The sequence below is a fragment of the Salmo salar genome, chromosome ssa17, assembly GCF_905237065.1.
Source record: "Salmo salar chromosome ssa17, Ssal_v3.1, whole genome shotgun sequence".
Taxonomy (NCBI): domain Eukaryota; kingdom Metazoa; phylum Chordata; class Actinopteri; order Salmoniformes; family Salmonidae; genus Salmo; species Salmo salar.
Genome location: NC_059458.1, coordinates 7,401,102 through 7,421,083, shown reverse-complemented (window position 1 = coordinate 7,421,083; position 19,982 = coordinate 7,401,102). Strand labels below are relative to the sequence as shown.

Below are 19,982 nucleotides of genomic sequence, written 5' to 3'. Positions count from 1 at the left end.
AACGTTTTAAATAATCATATTTTGCATGCCATAATGAACACAAACCAGCTGTAGACAGCCTATGTCTCTGTTGGGACATGCCAAAGTGAGGCGGTGGTGGGCTAAGTTTACGCCCCATTAGTAATTCTGAGCTGTGATTGGCAGACTGGGGCCGTGTTCCCGGGCAGGTCAATGGCAGGCAGCCCGTGGCACTCGCTGGAGAGCCCATCAATCACAGTTTGGGTTAATTAACCAGCAGGAGACGAGCCAGGAGCTCCTTGTTCTGTTCCCCCACTCTAAGGGAGGGAGGGAGGGAGGTAAAGAGAGGAGGGAAGAGAGATTAGGTTGGGATAGGCAAGAGATAGGGAGACTGAAGAGACAGAAAGGGAAAGAGAGAGGGAGAGAGACCGACAGAGAAAGAGTGCATACATTAACCCCATACTCATAGCCGAGGCCAAATATCCCTTCGAGAGTTACTTATCCGGAAGACATAGAGAAAGCATTTTCACATCAACCTGAAACCAAGAGAGTTGAAAACAATATTCTACCCAGTGATTATCAACCAATACAAAGAACATGAATCCTAACAGAAAAACCGATTGGGAGAGAAGCCACATTGTGCTATGTTGGCAGGCCAACATGTGGCTTCCTGCCACAAGCTAAGGGACAATGACCGGAACAATAGGTATAAATAAATGTATGCCGTTATTTCTGTTTTGTTATTGCTCTCATTACTGTGAAGTTAATTAGGATAATTGTTATTTGTAGTACAGCAGGATTATATTTTATCCCTGTTGCTATTGATTTAAAATGTTCCTGTGTAAATTACTGAGTTATCATGCCAATAAAGCAAATTTAATTGAAACAGTCGAGAAGGGGAGAGTGCAAGAGACAACAGGAGAAAGCGATACATGTTTTGAATGTATGTGTCTATCTACAATTGTGAATGTGTGCAATACCTGCATATGTGTGTGTGTGTGCTTCTGCTTGTCTATCTGCATGCATGTGAATTTTATAGACCATGCACGTGCAACACGACACTTCCTTTCTCTCCTTCTCTCGCCTCTTCATTATGATGGGTGTGTGTAGTGAGGCTGTCTGGGTCTGGGTGACTGAGTAAGGGGGAAATCAATGCAGAATCTTGCACCAGCTCTTTAGTGTCTGCTAGCCCAACACTGCCATCTTTAGCATTAGTCCCATTCTCCATCTCCCTGATTGACCGTCCAATAACAAAGCGCTTTATTTGCTTACTCCACACTTTTACTGGATAAGGTCTGGCATCAGCTCTAAAAGGCGGGATGGTATGGTTTCTCTTTGCCAGTCGATATACACTTCCCAACGATCTTACAGTACTGTAGTCTATAATCTCTCTGCGATTGTCTCAATCTATCTGCCCTGGCAGGTTGTCAGTGTCTGAGGTTGTCAGTCTCTGGCTTTCCATCTGTCAATTGGTTTTACCAATTCGCTGTCGATACGGTTCCGTTTGGTTTGGGACCAATCTATTTTACAACCTGCAGGACTTCAGTGCGACGCTTTTGTCTCGTCAAGATAAACTTGTTTTTGAAGTGAATCGACAACGCTTGTTTTACGCTTGTCTGTCTCCAGTGTCTGTCCACACTCCCCGTCTTTGCACCTCTCTGGGAAAGTTATATTGTTTTGCAGAGCTTTAGGCGTGTCCATTGCCAGTGTCCAAAAAAAACTTAAAATAAATATGGTGTACAATAACCTTTAGCTTGTATATTTTTATTATCCAAATGGAAAGAGGGCACATGCCCCATCAGTTTCAATGGGCATGACCCCTCTGCTCTGACAATGGTCCAATGTGGCTCCTCCAATCACAGTTATAAAGTTATTAATACTATCTAACTGGGTCATCCCTACACAGTCCCATTGTGAAGCTGCACTGCCATCCTTACCGCCCTCAATGCTTCATTTAATCATGCCCGCCAGTGCCATGCCCCGGCCTACAACACAGTGGACCCCAAGAGTGGGACAAGAGAGATGTAGGCCTAAAGGCTTTGGATTGATGGCCGGTGTGTGTGTGTGTGTGTGTGTGTGTGTGTGTGTGTGTGTGTGTGTGTGTGTGTGTGTGTGTGTGTGTGTGCCCAAGTCTTTGAGTTAGTACATCCCATCTTCCTCTGTGCCCCTGTCAGGGGAACCAGTCCCTGCCTCCCCCCAGTCTATAATAAGGAGCCCGGGGCCTAACCCTGCTGCCTCTGCACCTCTGTGGTGCCCATTAGACTGCCTGACTATAAGACAAAGCCAGACCCAAGGACCCCTGTAGAGGACAGAATAAACCACGGGAACACGTTAGAACGTAACATGCAGCTGCCTCTTCCAATCACGTCAGTCTGTCCTAAAACAATTCTGTCCCGGCAAGATTCAATTACTGTTGATTAATTTTGGCACAGCCAGACTGCATTCTGCCGAACGCAATTTGACTAGATGCAATCGGATTCACTTCAATTGAATGAATCTAAACTTAATATCTCTTCTATCCCTCTCTTAGCCTCCCTCTTGCTTTTTTTTTACCCCTGCTTTCCCATTCCTTTTTCACACACACACACACACACACACACACACACACACACACACACACACACACACACACACACACACACACACACACACACACACACACACACACACACACACACACACACACACACACACACACACACACACACGTTTTACTTGTTACTGAACTCACATGCAGTATAAAACATACAGTTGAAGTCGGAAGTTTACATACACCTTAGCCAAATACATTTAAACTCAGTTTCACAATTCCTGACATTTAATCCTAGTAACAATTCCCTGTCTTAGGTCAGGTATGATCACCATTTCATTTTAAGAACGTGAAATGTCAGAATAATAGTAGAGAGAATGATTTATACAGCTTTTATTTCTTTCATCACATTCCCAGTGGGTCAGAAGTTTACATACACGCAATTAGTATTTGGTAGCATTGCCTTTAAATTGTTTAACTTGGGTCAAACATTTTGGGTGGCTCTCCACAAGTTTCCAACAATAAGTTGGGTGAATTTTGGCCCATTCCTCCTGACAGAGCAGGTGTAACTGAGTCAGGTTTGTAGGCCTCCTTGCTCGCACACGCCTTTTCAGTTCTGCCCAGAAATGTTCTATAGGGTTGAGGTCAGGGCTTCAGTTTTTTTTACCTTTATTTAACTAGGCAAGTCAGTTTAGAACAAAATCTTATTTTCAATGATGGCCTAGGAACAGTGGGTTAACTGCCTTGTTCAGGAGCAGAATGACAGATTTTTATCTTGTCAGCTCAGGGATTCGATCTTGCAACCTTTCGGTTACAAGTCCTACACTCTAACCAATAGGCTACTCTGTCCACTCCAATACCTTGACTTTGTTGTCCTTAAGCCATTATGCCACAACTTTGGAAGTATGCTTAGGGTCATTGTCCATTTGGAAGACCCATTTGCGACTAAGCTTTAACTTCCTGACTGATGTCTTGAGATGTTGCGTCAATATATCCACATAATTTTCTTTCCTCATGATGCCATTTATTTTGTGAAGTGCACCAGTCCCTCCTGCAGCAAAGCATTCCCATAACATGATGCTGCCACCCCCGTGCTTCACGGTTGGGAGGGTGTTCTTCGGCTTGCAAGCGTCCCCCTTTCTCCTCCAAACATAATGATGGTCATTATGGCCAAACAGTTATATTCTTGTTTCATCAGACCAGAGGACATTTCTCCAAAAAGTACGATCTTTGTCCCCATGTGCAGTTGCAAACCGTCGTCTGGCTTTTTTATGGCGGTTTTGGAGCAGTGGCTTCTTCCTTGCTGAGCGGCCTTTCAGGTTATGTCGATATAGGACACAAGGTCCTTTGCTGTTGTTCTGGGATTGATTTGCACTTTTCGCACCAAAGCACGTTCATCTCTAGGAGACAGAACATGTCTCCTTCCTGAGAAGTATGACGGCTACGTGGTCCCATGGCGTTTATACTTGCGTACTATTGTTTGTACAGATGAACCTGGTAACTTCAAGCATTTGAACATTTCTCCCAAGGATGAACCAGACTTGTGGAGGTCTACAATTTATTTTCTGCGATCTTGGCTCATTTCTTTTGATTTTCCCATTATGTCAAGCAAAGAGACACTGAGTTGGAAGGTAGGCCATTGAAATACATCCACAGGTACACCTCCAATTGACTCAAATGATGTCAAATAGCCTATCAGAAGCTTCTAAAGCCATGACAACATTTTCTGGAATTTTCCAAGCTGTTTAAAGGCACAGTCAACTTAGTGTATGTGAACTTCTGACCCACTGGAATTGTGATACAGTGAAATAATCTGTTTGTAAACAATTGTTGGAAAAATGACTTGTGTCATGCACAAAGTAGATGTCTTAACCGACTTGCCAAAACTATAGTTTGTTAACAATACATTTGTGGAGTGGTTGAAAAACTAGCTTAAATGACTCCAACATAAATGTATGTAAACTTCTGACTTCAACTGTATGTATAAGCAGGTGGAAGAAAGCTGGGAAGAAAGAGTTTTACCTGTAACTCATAAAAGCAAACAATCTACAACATCCCTATGCAAAGCAATGTTCAAACACACAGCGAATATACACTACATGACCAAATGTATGTGGACACCTACACATCAAACATCTCACTCCAAAATCATGGGTATTAAAATGGATTTTGTCGCATCCTTTGCTGCTATAACAGCCTTCACTCCTCTGGGAAGGCTTTCCACTAGACGTTGGAACATTGCTGAAGGGACTTGTTTCCATTCAGCCACAAGTGCATTAGTGAGGTTGGGCCCTCACTGATGTTGGGCAATTAGGCCTGGCTCGCAATCGGCGTTCCAATTCATTGCAATTGTTCCAATTAAAGTCAGTGCTCTGTGCATGCCAGTCAAGTTCTTCCACACCGATCTCAACAAACCATTTCTGTATGGACCTCGCTTTGTGCACAGGGCCATTGTCATGCTGAAACAGGAAAGGGCCTTCCCCAAACTGTTACCACAAAGTTGGAAGCACAGAGTCCTCTAGAATGTTATTGTATTCTGAATTGACTTTTTCGAAAGGTGACATCCTATGACAGTGCAACGTTGAAAGTCACTGAGCTCTTCAGTACGGGCCATTCTACTGCCAATGTTTGTCTATGGAGATTACATGGCTGTGTGCTTGATTTGATACACCTGTCTGTAACGGGTGTGGCTGAAATAGCCGAATCCCCTCATTTGAAGGGGTGTCCACATACTTTTGTATATATAGTGTATATGTTAGATCTGTGTGTCAATGTATTGAACCCCGGTAGAATGACTCAGTCGTTGCATAGCATGTGGCTCAAAGAGACAGATTTACTAAGCATTAACATAAGTACAAAGTTTGAAGCTGTCCATTATCAATGTCAAATCCAACAAATTGATTCTCAAACCTTTCTGGCAGCTTTATGTTCTCCCTTTATGCTACATTGCCACTTACTCCCTACAGATGCAAACTGCACTAGTTTATAGATCTTCCATATGTATATCCACACATACTGTATCTCAAGAGTGCCGATGAACTGTGTGCAGTCTTTTTTTTTTTCTTATCTATGCAAATTCCGCCCCCCAATTCTAAAACATTACGGGATTGACTGCTAAAGGACATATGAAAAATCAAAAAGGAGCTAAGAAAGGGTGAAATAAATAGCATATCCATAACATTGAGATTGGCCTTTGTACGATTTCGGAGGCCCTGCTGACTCCAGTCCTTCTTTAAATTGATTTTTCATATGCGATTCCCCTCCGGGGGCCATTCCATTTTCATATGCGCGTCTGTATATGTGTTCCCCCCTTCCCACTCTATTAATCAAATAATGCAATCAATTCCTGTGCGCGCCGAGCGAAGACACGGGCCATTCCTTATGTGAACAGCTTTTGCATGTCTTTAATGGGACTTTCTGAGTGGCGTTACATAATGTAAAAGGATTGTGTGTGCTCAACTATTCCCAGAGAATGTTAGCCTAATACGTTCATGCAGAAATTAATATGGTGTGATTTTTGCTAGGAATGCATTGGAAAAGGTGTTGGTTCAGCTTGAGGCTCTGACGACGAAACTGTGTGTGTGTGTGTGTGTGTGTGTGTGTGTGTGTGTGTGTGTGTGTGTGTGTGTGTGTGTGTGTATACACAGAGTTTACAAAACATTAGGAACACCTTCCTAATATTGAGTTGCACCCCCCTTCGCCCTCAGAACAGCCTTAATTCATCGGGCATGGACTCTGCAAGGTGTCAAAAGCGTTCCACAGGGATGCTGGCCCATGTTGACTCCAATGCTTCCTACAGTTGTGTCAAGTTGGCTGGATGTCCTTTGGGTGGTGGACCATTCCTAATACACACGAGAAACTGTGGAGCATTAAAAACAAAGCAACATTGCAGTTCTTGACACAAACCGGTTCACCTATATGTGCTTGTAATATAACACACACACACACACACAACCGAGAGGACAGCACACACACACACACAGATACAGGAGCATGTATATACACTGAGTGTACAAAACATTAGGAACACCATGACAGACTGACCAGGTGAAAGCTATGATTCATTGTTGATGTCACTTGCTAAATCCACTTCAATCAGTGTAGATGAAGACATACATACATACCTATGTCTGTGCACGTACGTCTCCACAGTGCAAAGAGTGCACAGGGGCATAAATCTTTTAAATCCTCTGCCGCTGACATGTCTCCCAGTGAATCAAAGAAATATCTTAATTATGCCACTTAACATCTCACTGGATGGTCTCTGGGCGAGCATGGAGGAGCATATAATTCATTTCACTGAGCACCGGAAAAACTCTAAATACATAAACCTTCAAGGATGCATAACCGATGACCTGCCGAGAGGAAGCCTCGCTGGGATTTCTAATGCTAATGTTGCTCTAACAGAGAGAACACTCTGCCCAGGCAAAAAAAAATAATCCTCTCTCAAATGGCATAGCGAACAAATAGCGAACTTAATTCCTGAAAGGTTGTAAAAGCCAAAAGTGCATCGTAAGGTGGGTTGGATATAGCTAGAGGGACCAGGGGGACCTCTGTTGAGACAATGTGACAATGTGAGAAAGTTTTGTCAATGTCAGAGGTGCCAGGGAATGGGAGTTATTTGTCAACTGTAAAATATGTTTAAAGCACACAAAGGCAACTATAATATACCATTTAGTTCTGAGTCAGAAGAAAGCCAACTGAAATAATGAAGTCTGTACAGCAGGGATCATCAACTAGATTCAGCCACGGGCTAATATTTCCTTGAGCGGATGGTCGGGGTCCGGAACATAACTACAAATCATTTGTAGACTTCAAATTGACCGCAATAAACCCAAACCGATAATATTTAATTAAAACATAATTTCGAACCTTGCTTACAATTGTATGTGATCACGTGTCAATTATATGTCGGAATACTTGGGAACAGATTTCCAAAATTCTAAATCATTTGAAGGTGATTTCCTGGTGTTTTTACAAATTTATTATTATTTTTTTTTTTTACATGTCTTCTGATGTTGTGGCTATTGTAAAATCGGCTCTAAAGAATACAAGTGGCCTCAGACATCAAAATTAAATGCTTTGGGGGGTCCAGGGTTCCTTTAGCCTCTACTCATGCAATTTAGTCAGGGGCCACCACAGATTATTTTTGGGGCCACCCTGGATTTAGCCTCAAATCCAATATGGCATCCATAATCCAACATGGCTAGCATAATACCAATCATGACCATAAAGACTAATTTACACAAAAACATTTTTAATCCAAATCAAATAAGGCCAACAATTACACTCAGACACCATTGCCTGGATATAAATTGCCCTGGTTAATTTTGTATTGTGTTATTCTGTCTTTATTAAAAGGGTTTCATACGACTCTTGACATAACCTTAACTATGAGAGGCACTGCCATGCCTCGTGTTTGAATAGCAGAAGCAAACTAGCTTTACAATGTGTGTTCATGTTTTTTTACAACACAAGCACATACAGTAGTAGCGTAACCAAGTTACAGGAAAGCAACCTGTAATACAAGTCAGACACTCCAGTAGCGTATATGTACTGTACAATCTCCCCTCTTTTCACCACTGAAACTAAGTGTGCAAGGTTGATTCAAAGTATTTGAGGTGACAGGACATGAGTGTGTCCTAACAGGGGGAGGATACAAAGTAGAGGTTGACCGATTATGAAAGGACCAAAAAAAAGCCGATACCGATTGAAAAAAATAATAATTTTAAGACCATTTTTACATGTATATATTTGTAATACTGACAATTACAACAATACTGAATGAACGCTTTTATTTTAAAATAATATAATACATAAATAAAATGTATTTAGTCTAAAATAAATAATGAAACATGTTCAATTTGGTTTAAATAATGCAAAAACAGTGCAAAATTTGCAATATGTGCCATGTAAAAAAGCTAATGTTTAAGTTCCTTGCTCAGAACATATTCCCAGTTAAGAAGTTTTAGGTTGTAGTTATTATAGGAATTATGAGGTGTCAACTACTTCTCGCTATACCATTTGTATTAGATATACCTTTGACTATTGGATGTTTTTATAGGCACTGTAGCATTGACAGCCTAATCTCGGGAGTTGATAGGCTTGAAGTCACAAACAGTGCTGTGCTTCAAGCATTGCTAAGAGCTGCTGGCAAACGCAGTAAAGTCCTGTTTGAATTCATGCTTACGAGCCTGCTGCTGCCCACCACCGCTCAGTCAGACTACTCTATCAAATCATAGACTTAATTATAATATAATAAACAGAAATACGAGCCTTTGGTTATTAAAATGGTCAAATCCGGAAACTATCATTTTGAAAACAAAATGTTTATTCTTTCAGTGAAATATGGAACCGTTACGTATTTTATCGAACGGGTGGCATCCCTAAGTCTAAATATTGCTGTTACATTGCACAACCTTCAATGTTGTCATAATTTATGTAAAATTCTGGCAAATTAGTTCACAGTTAACATGAATTTCTTTTAACTAAAAATGCAGGTTTAAAAAATATATACTTCTGTGTATTGATTTTAAGAAAGGCATTGATGTTTATGGTTAGGTACATTTTTCGTGAATGCGCATTTGTTAAATCGTCACCCGTTTGGCGAAGTTGAAGTGATTCGATGATAAATTAACATGCACCGCATTGATTATATGCATCAACCATGTGTAGTTAACTAGTGATTATGTGAAGATTGATTGTTTTTTTTATAAGATAAGTTTAATGCTAGCTAGCAACTTACCTTGGCTCCTTGCTGCACTCACGTAACAGGTAGTCAGCCTGCCACGCAGTTTCCTCGTGGATTGCAATGTAATCGGCCATAATCAGTGTCCAAAAAGGCTGATTACCGATTGTTATGAAAACTTGAAATCGGCCCTGCCAATTAATCGGTCGACCTCTAATACAAATTAGCCAATAGTGGTTGTAGTTATGGGCCCTGACCAGGTTGCACAGCTAACTGCTCTTTCTGGGAAAACTGCAGCGACAAGGGCAACATCCTTCCTGTATGACTGGCAGGGTATTCAGGGCTGTGTGCTGATCAGTTTCCATTTTTACAACAGTTGGGTGCAGGCACTCAGCAGATGCAGCTTGCATGCCAACAAGACCCATTGACTAACTGGAATGTTATCTGAGCCTGAATAATGCTGGGGACTCTCCAGTAGTGGAATGGTTGGTTGTCTGGTTGTGAAGGAGAGAGTCTGTGAAGGGGCTGTCATAAACAGACCTGCTCTTAGATCTTTCCAACTCCTAATTGACCAGCGGTTGTAGTTTTGTTGAACGTGGCAAAAAGTATTGCAGGTCACGTCCTACATATTCCTTTAGAAGTCGGGTAGGATGAATATTTGGTCGATATTTACTGTGGATAGTTGGCTGTGATTATGGTCTGGACCCAGCAGGAGATGAGCAGAGTGACAGACCCTGTGAGGGTGACCTCAGGTTAGAGTGTAGGTCATAGACTATGACTATGAGGCATTGGTTATGAGGGACATAGCCCAGCTCCACACACATACATTTGAAGATGATCCATAGGCATTGATGGAAAGTAAAGGGCTTGCAGAGGAGGTGGAGCTGATAAAGCATGGTGCACAAGTCAATCCCCAACCACCATGCACAACTGCAGTCAATCGCCAGTCAACATACACAATCAGGTACAGCATTTTTGTTTAAGTTTGACCATCCTAAGGGACCTCTAGTTTGCCATATGTCCTTATAGGGATGACTGAACAGTTTCAGACCAATGCTCATTCTTCACATAAAAGTCCAGTTCAGGTGTCACATGGGCTGGCTAGCCTCTTCAGCGTCTGATCCCGTTAGCGGGATCAAAATCCAGCGAAAAATCATATCGCCAATTAGCATTAAAAAAAAATCATATATATATATTTTTTTTAAGTAATATTTTTTTTTTTTTATAGATACACCTCTCCTGAATCGACCCACGTCGTCCGATTTCAAAAAGGTTTTACAGGAAAAGCAAATCATTAGATTATGTTAGATGAGTCCATCGTAAAAAGCAGCAACATAGCCATTTTCTGACCAACCACTTGCGTCACAAATAACCAAAAAACAGCTAAATGCAGCACTAACCTTTTACAAACTTCATCAGATGACACACCTAGGCCATCATGTTATACAATGCATGCATTCTTTTGTTCAATAAAGGTCATATTTATATATAAAAACAGCATTTTACATCGGCGCGTAACGTTGACTGACTATTTTCCCCTCAAATGCGTCCCGGAAAACAGCGCATAATTCCATTTATTACTATTCGAAAACGATTTTTTAAATTTATATTGTCAATCTAACATTTATAGATGAATATCTCTTGAGAACACCTGTCATACCAGATTTTACATTAACTTTACTGGGTAATCACACTTTGCGATAAAAGGAGATGCGATACACAGAAAATGAGCTAATAAACCGAGCTCGGCACCATCTTGGAACAATCGCATGTCACATCTCATCTTGTATAATATTGTCAATAATCGCCTACCTTTAGTTGTCTTCATCAGAAAGCACTTCCAGGAATCCCAGGTCCACAACAGATGTATTTTCGGTCGAAAAAGTCCATCATTTATGTTCCATTAGCTTTCTGTTGTTAGCGCGTCTGAATGCTGTATCCAAATACTCTGCCGGGCGCGGCACAGCCGTTTCGAAATAAAACGTTTTTTTCCCATTTAGGTTCGTTCAAACATGTCAAACGTTGTAAAACATTAATCTTCAGGGCCTGTAACACCAAGAGAGCCAATAAGATTCGAGGGGGATGATTTCATTGTGTTTCAAACCGTTTCCAAAGGTGGGGGTAGACATGGCCGCCGGCGTCATAATGGTGATGGCCCATCCCTTGTGACCAATTTCCAACGCGTCTCATTCACTGAGTTTCGACTGTATAAGGCTCAAACCACTGTGAAAAGACTGGCGACATCTAGTGGAAGCAATAGGAAGTGCTCACTGAACCATTGTTAACGGTGTGATTAATAGGGAAAGATGAGAAGTCGAGTCCACAATTCTGAATTCCACTTCCTGTTTCAATCGGTCTCGGGGTTTTGACTGCCATAGGAGTTCTGTTATACTCACAGACACCATTCAAACAGTTTTAGAAACTTTAGGGTGTTTGCTATCCATATATAATAAGTATATGCATGTCCTAGCTTCTGAGTTTGATTAGTAGGCCGTTGAAAATGGGAACGAATTTTTTTCAAAATGCGCTGTGGCATTTTGTAGGGTATAGGGTAGGGTATCCTCAAGAGGCTAGCCACGGGTGGTAGCAAAATAGGTGCATATGAGGGCAATGCACGGCAGCACTTTCCAGATGGCATTTCGGCTGTTGAACGGCATACTGACATGTGGCAGTCCAGTTCCATGGTGTCTGTCTTTATTAACTGCCAGAGGGGGGACTGATGGAGTGGGCGTATTGAGGACAGTCCTGGGAGATTCAGGATGGCATTGACATTGGAACGGTGTGTTGGTTCAATGTGGTGAAAACCTGCCTTATGAGCTTGCAATCCTATGTGATTGCATCCTCCCCATACACAATGGTTACAGACATTGAAATGCTAGTTGGCTTTAGCCATTCAAACACGAGGCATGGCAGTGCCACTCATAGTCCTAGTTAAACCAAGAGCCGTATGAAAACATTTTAATTAAGACAGAATAACAATACAAAATCAATTAGGGAAATTTATATCCAGGCAACGGTGTCTGAGTGTAATTATGTTGACCATATTGAGTTCAGGAAAAAAAACAATCTTTATGCGCATGAGTGCTACACTACTCAGAAAAAAGCCTCATATACACAACATTCATATTTACACATGATTTGACCTTCATCAAATGGTATTATGGTAGCCATATTGGATTTTGGACACCATATTGGACTTGTGGCTAAATCCAGGGTGGCCCCAAAGATACTCTGTGGTGGCCCCTAACTAAATTGCATGAGTAGAGGCTAAAGATACACAATCCGTCAAGGAACCTTGGACCCCCCCAAAAAATGTAATTGATGTCTGAGCCCACTTGCTTTCTTTAGAGCTGATTACAATAACCACAACATCAAAACACATGGAATTGTAGGCCTATGTATTTTTGCCAGGCAGGACCATACAGCACTGAAAGGGAGCACATTTGACTTGGAAAGTTGTCTATTAATCAGCTACCAAAAAGTAAACCTCACCATCATCCTAAATATTCATAGTTAATATTTCTGCCTATTGTATCTATGTTTCCAGGTCTATATTTCCAATATGCAATAAGATATCCTAATGTTTTTTGTTTGTGTATGTAGGGCGTACAACTGACTACTTGTATCCCACATTTTGTGCAATATCAGAGCTTGCGATATTGGGTTACATGAGTTTGTGGCCAATCCCCCCTCCAGCCAGACATTATTCTGCACATTTTGAGTTTAGGGGGAGTGTCACAATATCTATAAATATAACCACTTTTGCAGTAAAATATTTTTTTCACAACCATACATTTCATAAATGGGAGACATTAGAGATTTGAAAAAAACATAGTCTGTGGTAGAGGCATCTCAAAAACGAATGCCCTTCTCTTCGGATTGGCCACAAGCCTAATTTTACAATCATATATAGCCTATCCTCTGACTGAATATTAATTTGCAGCGCTCTACCCCCACCTGCCGTTCCACGTAAGAAAACGAATGTGGCCAAGCGTAGTGCTTGACTGCCCGCAATTGAACGCTAACTTCAGAGGTACCTTTGGACACTAAAAAGCCAAGCATGATAATGTAACCGGGTTTGATGTGTCCCTTGATGCGCTAGTGACATGCAATCGCTCTCATGGGTGAGCAATCCTTCTCGCCATTCATACATGTCCATGTGCCCAATTCTGGGATTACATGTTCACCCAAAACTAATCCATCTACAGTTTTAGTCTATACCTACTCAGTTCTTGTTAAATCATCGATACTCTGTCACTGTGAAGAATGCAAATTCTGCACCGAGTCTCCATCACCCATTCGAAAGCCTAGGATATAAATTAATGCATTTTAAATGCTAAACACTTGAGGGTAATGATGCCTTTGAATTGTTCCACAAAAGCGTAGTTATTTATCAATCAAAGAATAAACAGTTTGAATTTAAATAACTGTCCCTGAGGTTGTTGTGTTATGATGCGCTGTGTGTTAACAAAATACAGCTAAATAATCTGCGCATTGCCAACTGCATGCCACGGACACCTTCTGCTGTCCCTAGACAATCACCCATATCATAACACTGCTTTTTGCGATTTGTTGTTCTCCTTGATAAAAATAAATTAAAAAACGAAACAAAGCACATCCTACTGATGTCGTTCCACAACCACATGCATCTATCCACAAATCTTTCTCTCCTATTGAATATTTTTTTTTATACCAGATATAGCTACTCTACCAATCGATGGATGTCACATTCAATATCTGAATAAAAACACCAGAACAGTTTAGTGAAGTCAAAGGGGTCTTGATAATCCCCTTCTCAAAAAGCAAGCATTCCAATCTTTGGAAGACGTGCTGAAACTACAAAACACCAGCGGTCAAGCAATCCGCCCCTCTCTCTCTTGCTCGCTCTCTGCGGTCCTTCTCCCACATCTCCCTAATATAACTGTTCCCGCAGATAGGGATATGGACAAGTGTAGGCGAATACAGCAACTTATCCACGAAGTCCACAACGCCAAGAAACATTTCTCCCTACCTTGACTGCCGCAGACAAGAAACCATAGGAGTTGGAGAATCATTTTGAGCAGGTTTGGCTGACGGACTGCTTCCAGCGTTCGCTGTTAGCGGAGGTTTTTTAGTAGCTGTTATTATAGCAGGAACCGTGACACTCCGTTCGTCCTCCGTCTTGAGGTCCGCTGGCGTTCTCTCGCTCCCTCTCTGACGCGCGCGCTTGCTCCACAGCTCGCGCTTACTTTTTACTCCTTCGTTGCCTGACTCAACTGAGCAGTCCGCATTTATACAGCATCACTCACTATACCCCTCTAGAAAAAAAGAGGAAGTAACTTTCATTTAAAGGTCCAGATCACTCCAATAATTGTTTCACTATGGTTTATAAAAATAAAAAAAATAGTTTAAATTATTGTTCAATAATTTGTTAGGGAGCTATGTTTTAAAAGTCAAACTAACGGATGATGGATGATGGACTGTGCAACTTGCAGTGTCACATCTTAATGAATAAATCCGTGTGACATGAACCGTTTCATTATTTACGGGTTGTGGAGAGAACTGTCCCTACCGCAGGTCTCTTCTCCCTGTCCTCTCTCTCTCTATCAGGCACGCGCGCGCACACACGAGAACAGCGAATGGCTGGCTGTATGTTTGTACGAATGATATGCACATTCAGCTTGAAAAAAATATTTGTAATTTTTTAATTTGATTGTTTCTTGGCACACACCTTGTAACTCACTTGCAGTATGCTATCCAAACTAAATCTGCATGATACATCGAACATCTCATTCCAAAATAATGAGCATTAATATAGAGTTGGTCCCTCCTTTGCTGCTATAACAGCCTCCACTCTTTTTAGAAGGCTTTCCTAGATATTGGAACATGTTGGAACATTGCTGCAGGCACATTCAGCCACAAGAGCATTAGTGAGGTTGGGCACTGTTGTTGGGCAATTAGGCCTGGCTCGCCACCAGCGTCCAATTCATCCCAAAGGTGTTGAATGGGGTTGAGGTCAGGGCTCTGTGCAGGCCAGTCAAGTTCTTCCACAACAATCTTGACAAACCATTTCTGTATGGACCTCATTTTGTGCATGGGGCATTGTCATGCTGAAATAGGAAAGGGCCTTACCCAAACTGTTGCCACAAAGTTAGAAGCACAGAATCATCTAAAATGTCATTGTATGCTGTAGCATTGAGGTTCCCCTTCTCTCGAACTAAGGGACCTAGCCCAAACCATGAACAACCATTGTTCCTCTTCCACCAAACTTCACAGTTGACACTACATTTTACGAATTAACTGTGTATGTGGATATGATTGACATTAGAGTCTGAAATTCATAGGATAGTGACCCCACATGTATCATGCCCCCTCCTACACCACAAACACTCTCTCTCCCTCTCCCACACACACAGGTAGTCTTGATCAATTCATTAATATATTCTACACCCGTCTATTGTAGTTCTTTCATCTGGCAGTGCATGCTAACAACCCAAGACACATTCAATGGTAATATGAACACAAATGTAGCTGAGGAAAGGTGTGAAAGTGACATCATGTAAGTCAGCAGATTCCTCACTATATTTAGGCGGTATCAAGATGCTATTTGAGATGTGTGACAATAACAATATCAAAGCACTTGACACACTTCACCATTCTCCTCAGAACAAGTGGTTGTGGTTTCTGCCTAAAAAATGAAAGTTATGCAACTTAACCGCTGCCACTGCCACTGTCATGGTGTCTAAGGCTAAATCACTCTTTAAAAGGTTGGTAATTGTGTTGCTCCTTTTGCCCACTGAGCTCTTAAAGTTCAAAGCCATTCAGCCCAGAAGAATATAAAATATATCTCTGCCCTCTAACAATATGAGGTAGAAAAGAAACACAAAACGCAGCCATTCAGCCTCTTGTCTCAAAGGAATAGCCGTGACGTCCATTAACTCCATTGACATTTATGCACCAGGATTGCGCTGTGAAAACATTTTGTTGCCTTCGTACTGTGGGAAAGAGGCCATTTTTATGTTCATGTTGTCTCTCTAAATATCTGGGTTGGAACATGCTTTCAAGGAAACGTAGCAGAAGTTGAGCAAGAATAGAAACATTGTCATGCTAGCTTTATGTTGTGCCTGAGCCGTTTTATTTTAGACATAGCTACTTTATCATACTCTAATAGAATATGGAGAACTGGGGCCTGTCTGGTGGTGGGGGTGGTGAGGCGGGGGGGTTATATAAAAACGGGCTCCTCTAACACCCTGTGCCACTATTAGGGACATTGGTGTGAATGAAGAGCATCCATTTCAGCACCATAGACAGCTCCACTCACTACAGTATGGCTGGCCTATGACACTGCAGCAGCACCGCTCATTCAACAACACACCCTTGCAGCATCACTAGTCAAAACACCTAAGCCATTCTGGTTTATGTCTAATCAATCCAGTAGCTTAAGAAAACAACCCGATGGTCCCAACACACTGCCAGAGCAAAGTCATTCAGATGGCACACACTGGCACAAGCATGTGGTGTCAGCCGAAGGTTGCATATGCAAAAAGTAGATCTGATCACTACTCTTCATGCAAGCAGATGGCTTAGTGATGATTGGATCAAATATATCCATAAATTAAGCTGTGCAAAGACATTATCACCCTTGTTTCAGTCTAACGATAACGACAGAGGGGATGTCAATCAGACAGTAAGCATGTGCCCTAAAAAACACCCAGAATGTGGTCAAGAAAACCTCCCAGAACAGAGTTCGCTGGAGATGAACCATTGAGGCCCTTTGCTCCACTAGGAGCTGAAGGGAACAAGCCAAATCAAGTCTAAAATTCAGTATCCCTGACACATCCTCAAAGATATAATCTACTAGGGCTTCAAGCTTTAGGAAAATAAATCTCTCCTTTATTTACCTGACTTCTAGTTCTTTTAGCCCACACAACTGCTGGGATGCCCCTCCTGTTCGTTCCAATTAGATGCCGCTCAATGAGTGTGTCCTAAATGGCACTATGGTCTCTGGTCAAAAGTAGTGCACTATAAAGGGTGCCATTTGGGAAGCAGAGATGTGTTTTGGTGACCAAACAGACACGCTGGGTTGTTTCTCCTCATGGGGATCTGCCTTGGAAGAAGTCGAAGCAGTACCTTGATGTTTTCTAGAGCGACTGGAAGGCGATAGTATGGTAACCAGATCTCCACAGCCACAATCATCACAAGGGATCTGTTTACTGGCTCATCAACAGTGTCCCCCCAGAAACTCGGTTGTTGCCCTGGCAACCCATTTTGTGATAGTCTGTAATCAATAGCATTGTGTGTACGTCAGAGTGTGTGTGTGTGTGTGTGTGTGTGTGTGTGTGTGTGTGTGTGTGTGTGTGTGTGTGTGTGTGTGTGTGTGTGTGTGCACATGTGTGCTACTCCCTTCCTTTCTACACTTTCTTGTTCACTAGCTCCATCTCTTTATTCCCCTGGCCAGCGGTTATTGACTGGAATTTGTCAGATACAGTGTGTGTGTGTGTGTTTGTGTGTATGTTTGCGTGTGTGTGTGTGTAAATGGAGGTTTGTGTAGGGTGAAACTGTGTGTGTTACACGTGTGTGTGTGTGGGCATATTTGTGTTTGTGTGTGTTCATTTGCATGCATGTGTGTGTGGTGCCAGAAAATGTACAACACACTGATATAACACCCTGTTGCGAATCGTGACTAACAAGAGAACATTTGGTGATGATGACATACTGTATAGTGGCACCGGTCAACTGCACAAGCGATGCATGAAGACTGCTGTTACAATGTCCGTCCCGAGTCAGAGACCAGGTTCTCTGTGGTAACACATCACAACAGCTGTTCCCTATTGCTCTCTGTGTCATGTGGCCCACTTCAGCAGTGCCATTGAGGTTATAACTTTCAGGCGTGGGCTAAATGAAAAAAGCAGTGTACACACTGTGTCATGAACTGCAAGAATAAAGAACAGTATTTACAAAGACGGTTTAGTATGAAAATATGTAGAAACTACTTCTCTAATAGAAATCCCTGATCATGCTTGTACGCGATGTCATACTGACGTTGGCTAGCTAAGCTCATGCGTAGAAACACGTCATTGGGTCAAACGGTCATCTCACGCCAAACTGCGCATGTGCAGGCCGTCAAATCAAAGGTACTCTTTCTATATAAAGTTGTTTTCCACGAAAATGAAAACGTGTCAGTTTGTCACTTTCACGATGTTGGAGTAATAACATGTCCAGCTACTTAAGACATTGGCTCAAATCTAGGTTGTGCCTTTAGATTTTGAGAAAATACATACACATAAGCTCATGGAACCCAATATTGCAAACTCTGATATTGCTATAATGTGGAATGGAAGTAGTCAATTGTCTGCCCTACATATACAATATAGAATTAGGATATAGTAAAGCATCTTGGAGATATAGATATGTAACACAATGGGAAACAAGTCTATATAAACATCAAACATGTTGAAAGATTTTCCTGATCAGCAGATGTCACTAATGTGGATTGTGTTAAAAGCTCTGAGTAATTAACAATTTTTTGGGACAATTTGGTGAAAGCCCCAAAGGGTTCCGAAAGCCTTGGTTTCCCATCACTACTTGAATGTAGCGTTCATTTTAAAATGAAGTGTGAAAATGAAAGATTCACATTCTGACAACAGTGGATTTTACTCAAACCAAGATTCACAACACAGTCACATACTCACACAGAATATAGCTAGATACATTTAATTTCGCTTCACAATTGATTTCTGTTGACTGTAATGTCGTAAAGTAAATATTGTGAATGACTCATTCTTACCAAATTCATCTCCCCTCTTCATCTAATTCAAACACAGCACCTCCTAGGAATGAAATGAAAATCCCTAGGAAGGGAAGATCCTCTCCGTAGCCTGTATACACAAGATAAACGTCACATAATTGCTCCCAATATTCAGTTCAGCATGTTCAGCATGACAGCGGGTAAATGATAAGTAATCCATACTGATCTAGCTAAACAGTTATGAGTCATCATACATCAGGAGGAAGCTGATATTTAACAGAATTGTCTTTCCTTCTTGTGTTCTGTGGCAAAATAACAGTGACTCTGTGATAAACTGTCAGCAGGTCAAACGCAGAGTTCAACAGTGTATGCCCTCCTGACTTTATTCTGTTCAATACTGTGAAAAATCTGTAAAATAATATTTTACTTTCCCACTAAGCCAAGGCTTAAACAGATGAGTAGATCCCACACCATAGCCCTTATGTACTATTCCACCTTAATGTTGTTCTCCATTTCCTTGATTTACCAATATTTATTGAGAAATGATTTGCATCAGTAGTGACCCACTGGGCACAGATGTCAATTAAAGATCTATTTCACTTTGGTTCAATGTCATTTAATTTAAATAACTTGGAAACAACATGGATTCAACCAGTGTGTGCCTAGTGGGGAGCTTTAAAGGATCAACTAAGACTGGTCTCTATTGCAAAATAGATTTTAATGTTAATGAGAATGATCTGTATAAACTAACTTCAGCTGGTCAAGCAAAAGACGTCTTTTATACTTCCAACACCTGTTTCGTATGCAACCTCTGGCATGCAGGAATGACTAAACACAAAATGATTCGGTTTACACATGCTGCCCAGTCCTTTGACTTTGACATTCAACCCCAGTACTGACAGTGTCAGCTAGCAGAGGCGTCATGCAGCTAACTTTTTGAAGGACCAAAAGTGAGGGAGGGACTCAATGAACATGACAACGCCGTTAGCCATGTTGGGAAGGACATTCCTTTCACTGATTTCCCAGAATGTTGACGTCAGCGAGAGGCGACGGTCCACAGATCCACTCCCGAGTCCCGA

At 41.6% G+C, this 19,982-nt stretch overlaps 1 protein-coding gene across 2 annotated transcripts in view; it reads right to left on the bottom strand.

The window, feature by feature from the left end:
* The window catches only part of LOC106575122 (neural cell adhesion molecule 2), a 433,746-nt gene extending 419,089 nt beyond the window's left edge, over nt 1-14,657 (bottom strand). Inside the window, exon 1 of one of the 2 annotated variants that reach the window (XM_014151337.2) lies at nt 14,188-14,657. In XM_014151337.2, coding sequence (XP_014006812.2) covers nt 14,188-14,230 — 43 coding nt within the window. In that variant the 5' untranslated portion in view covers nt 14,231-14,657. The remainder of the gene's footprint in view (nt 1-14,187) is intronic. The other variant, XM_014151338.2, reaches the window with a different exon arrangement.
* Between the last annotated feature and the right edge of the window lie 5,325 nt (nt 14,658-19,982).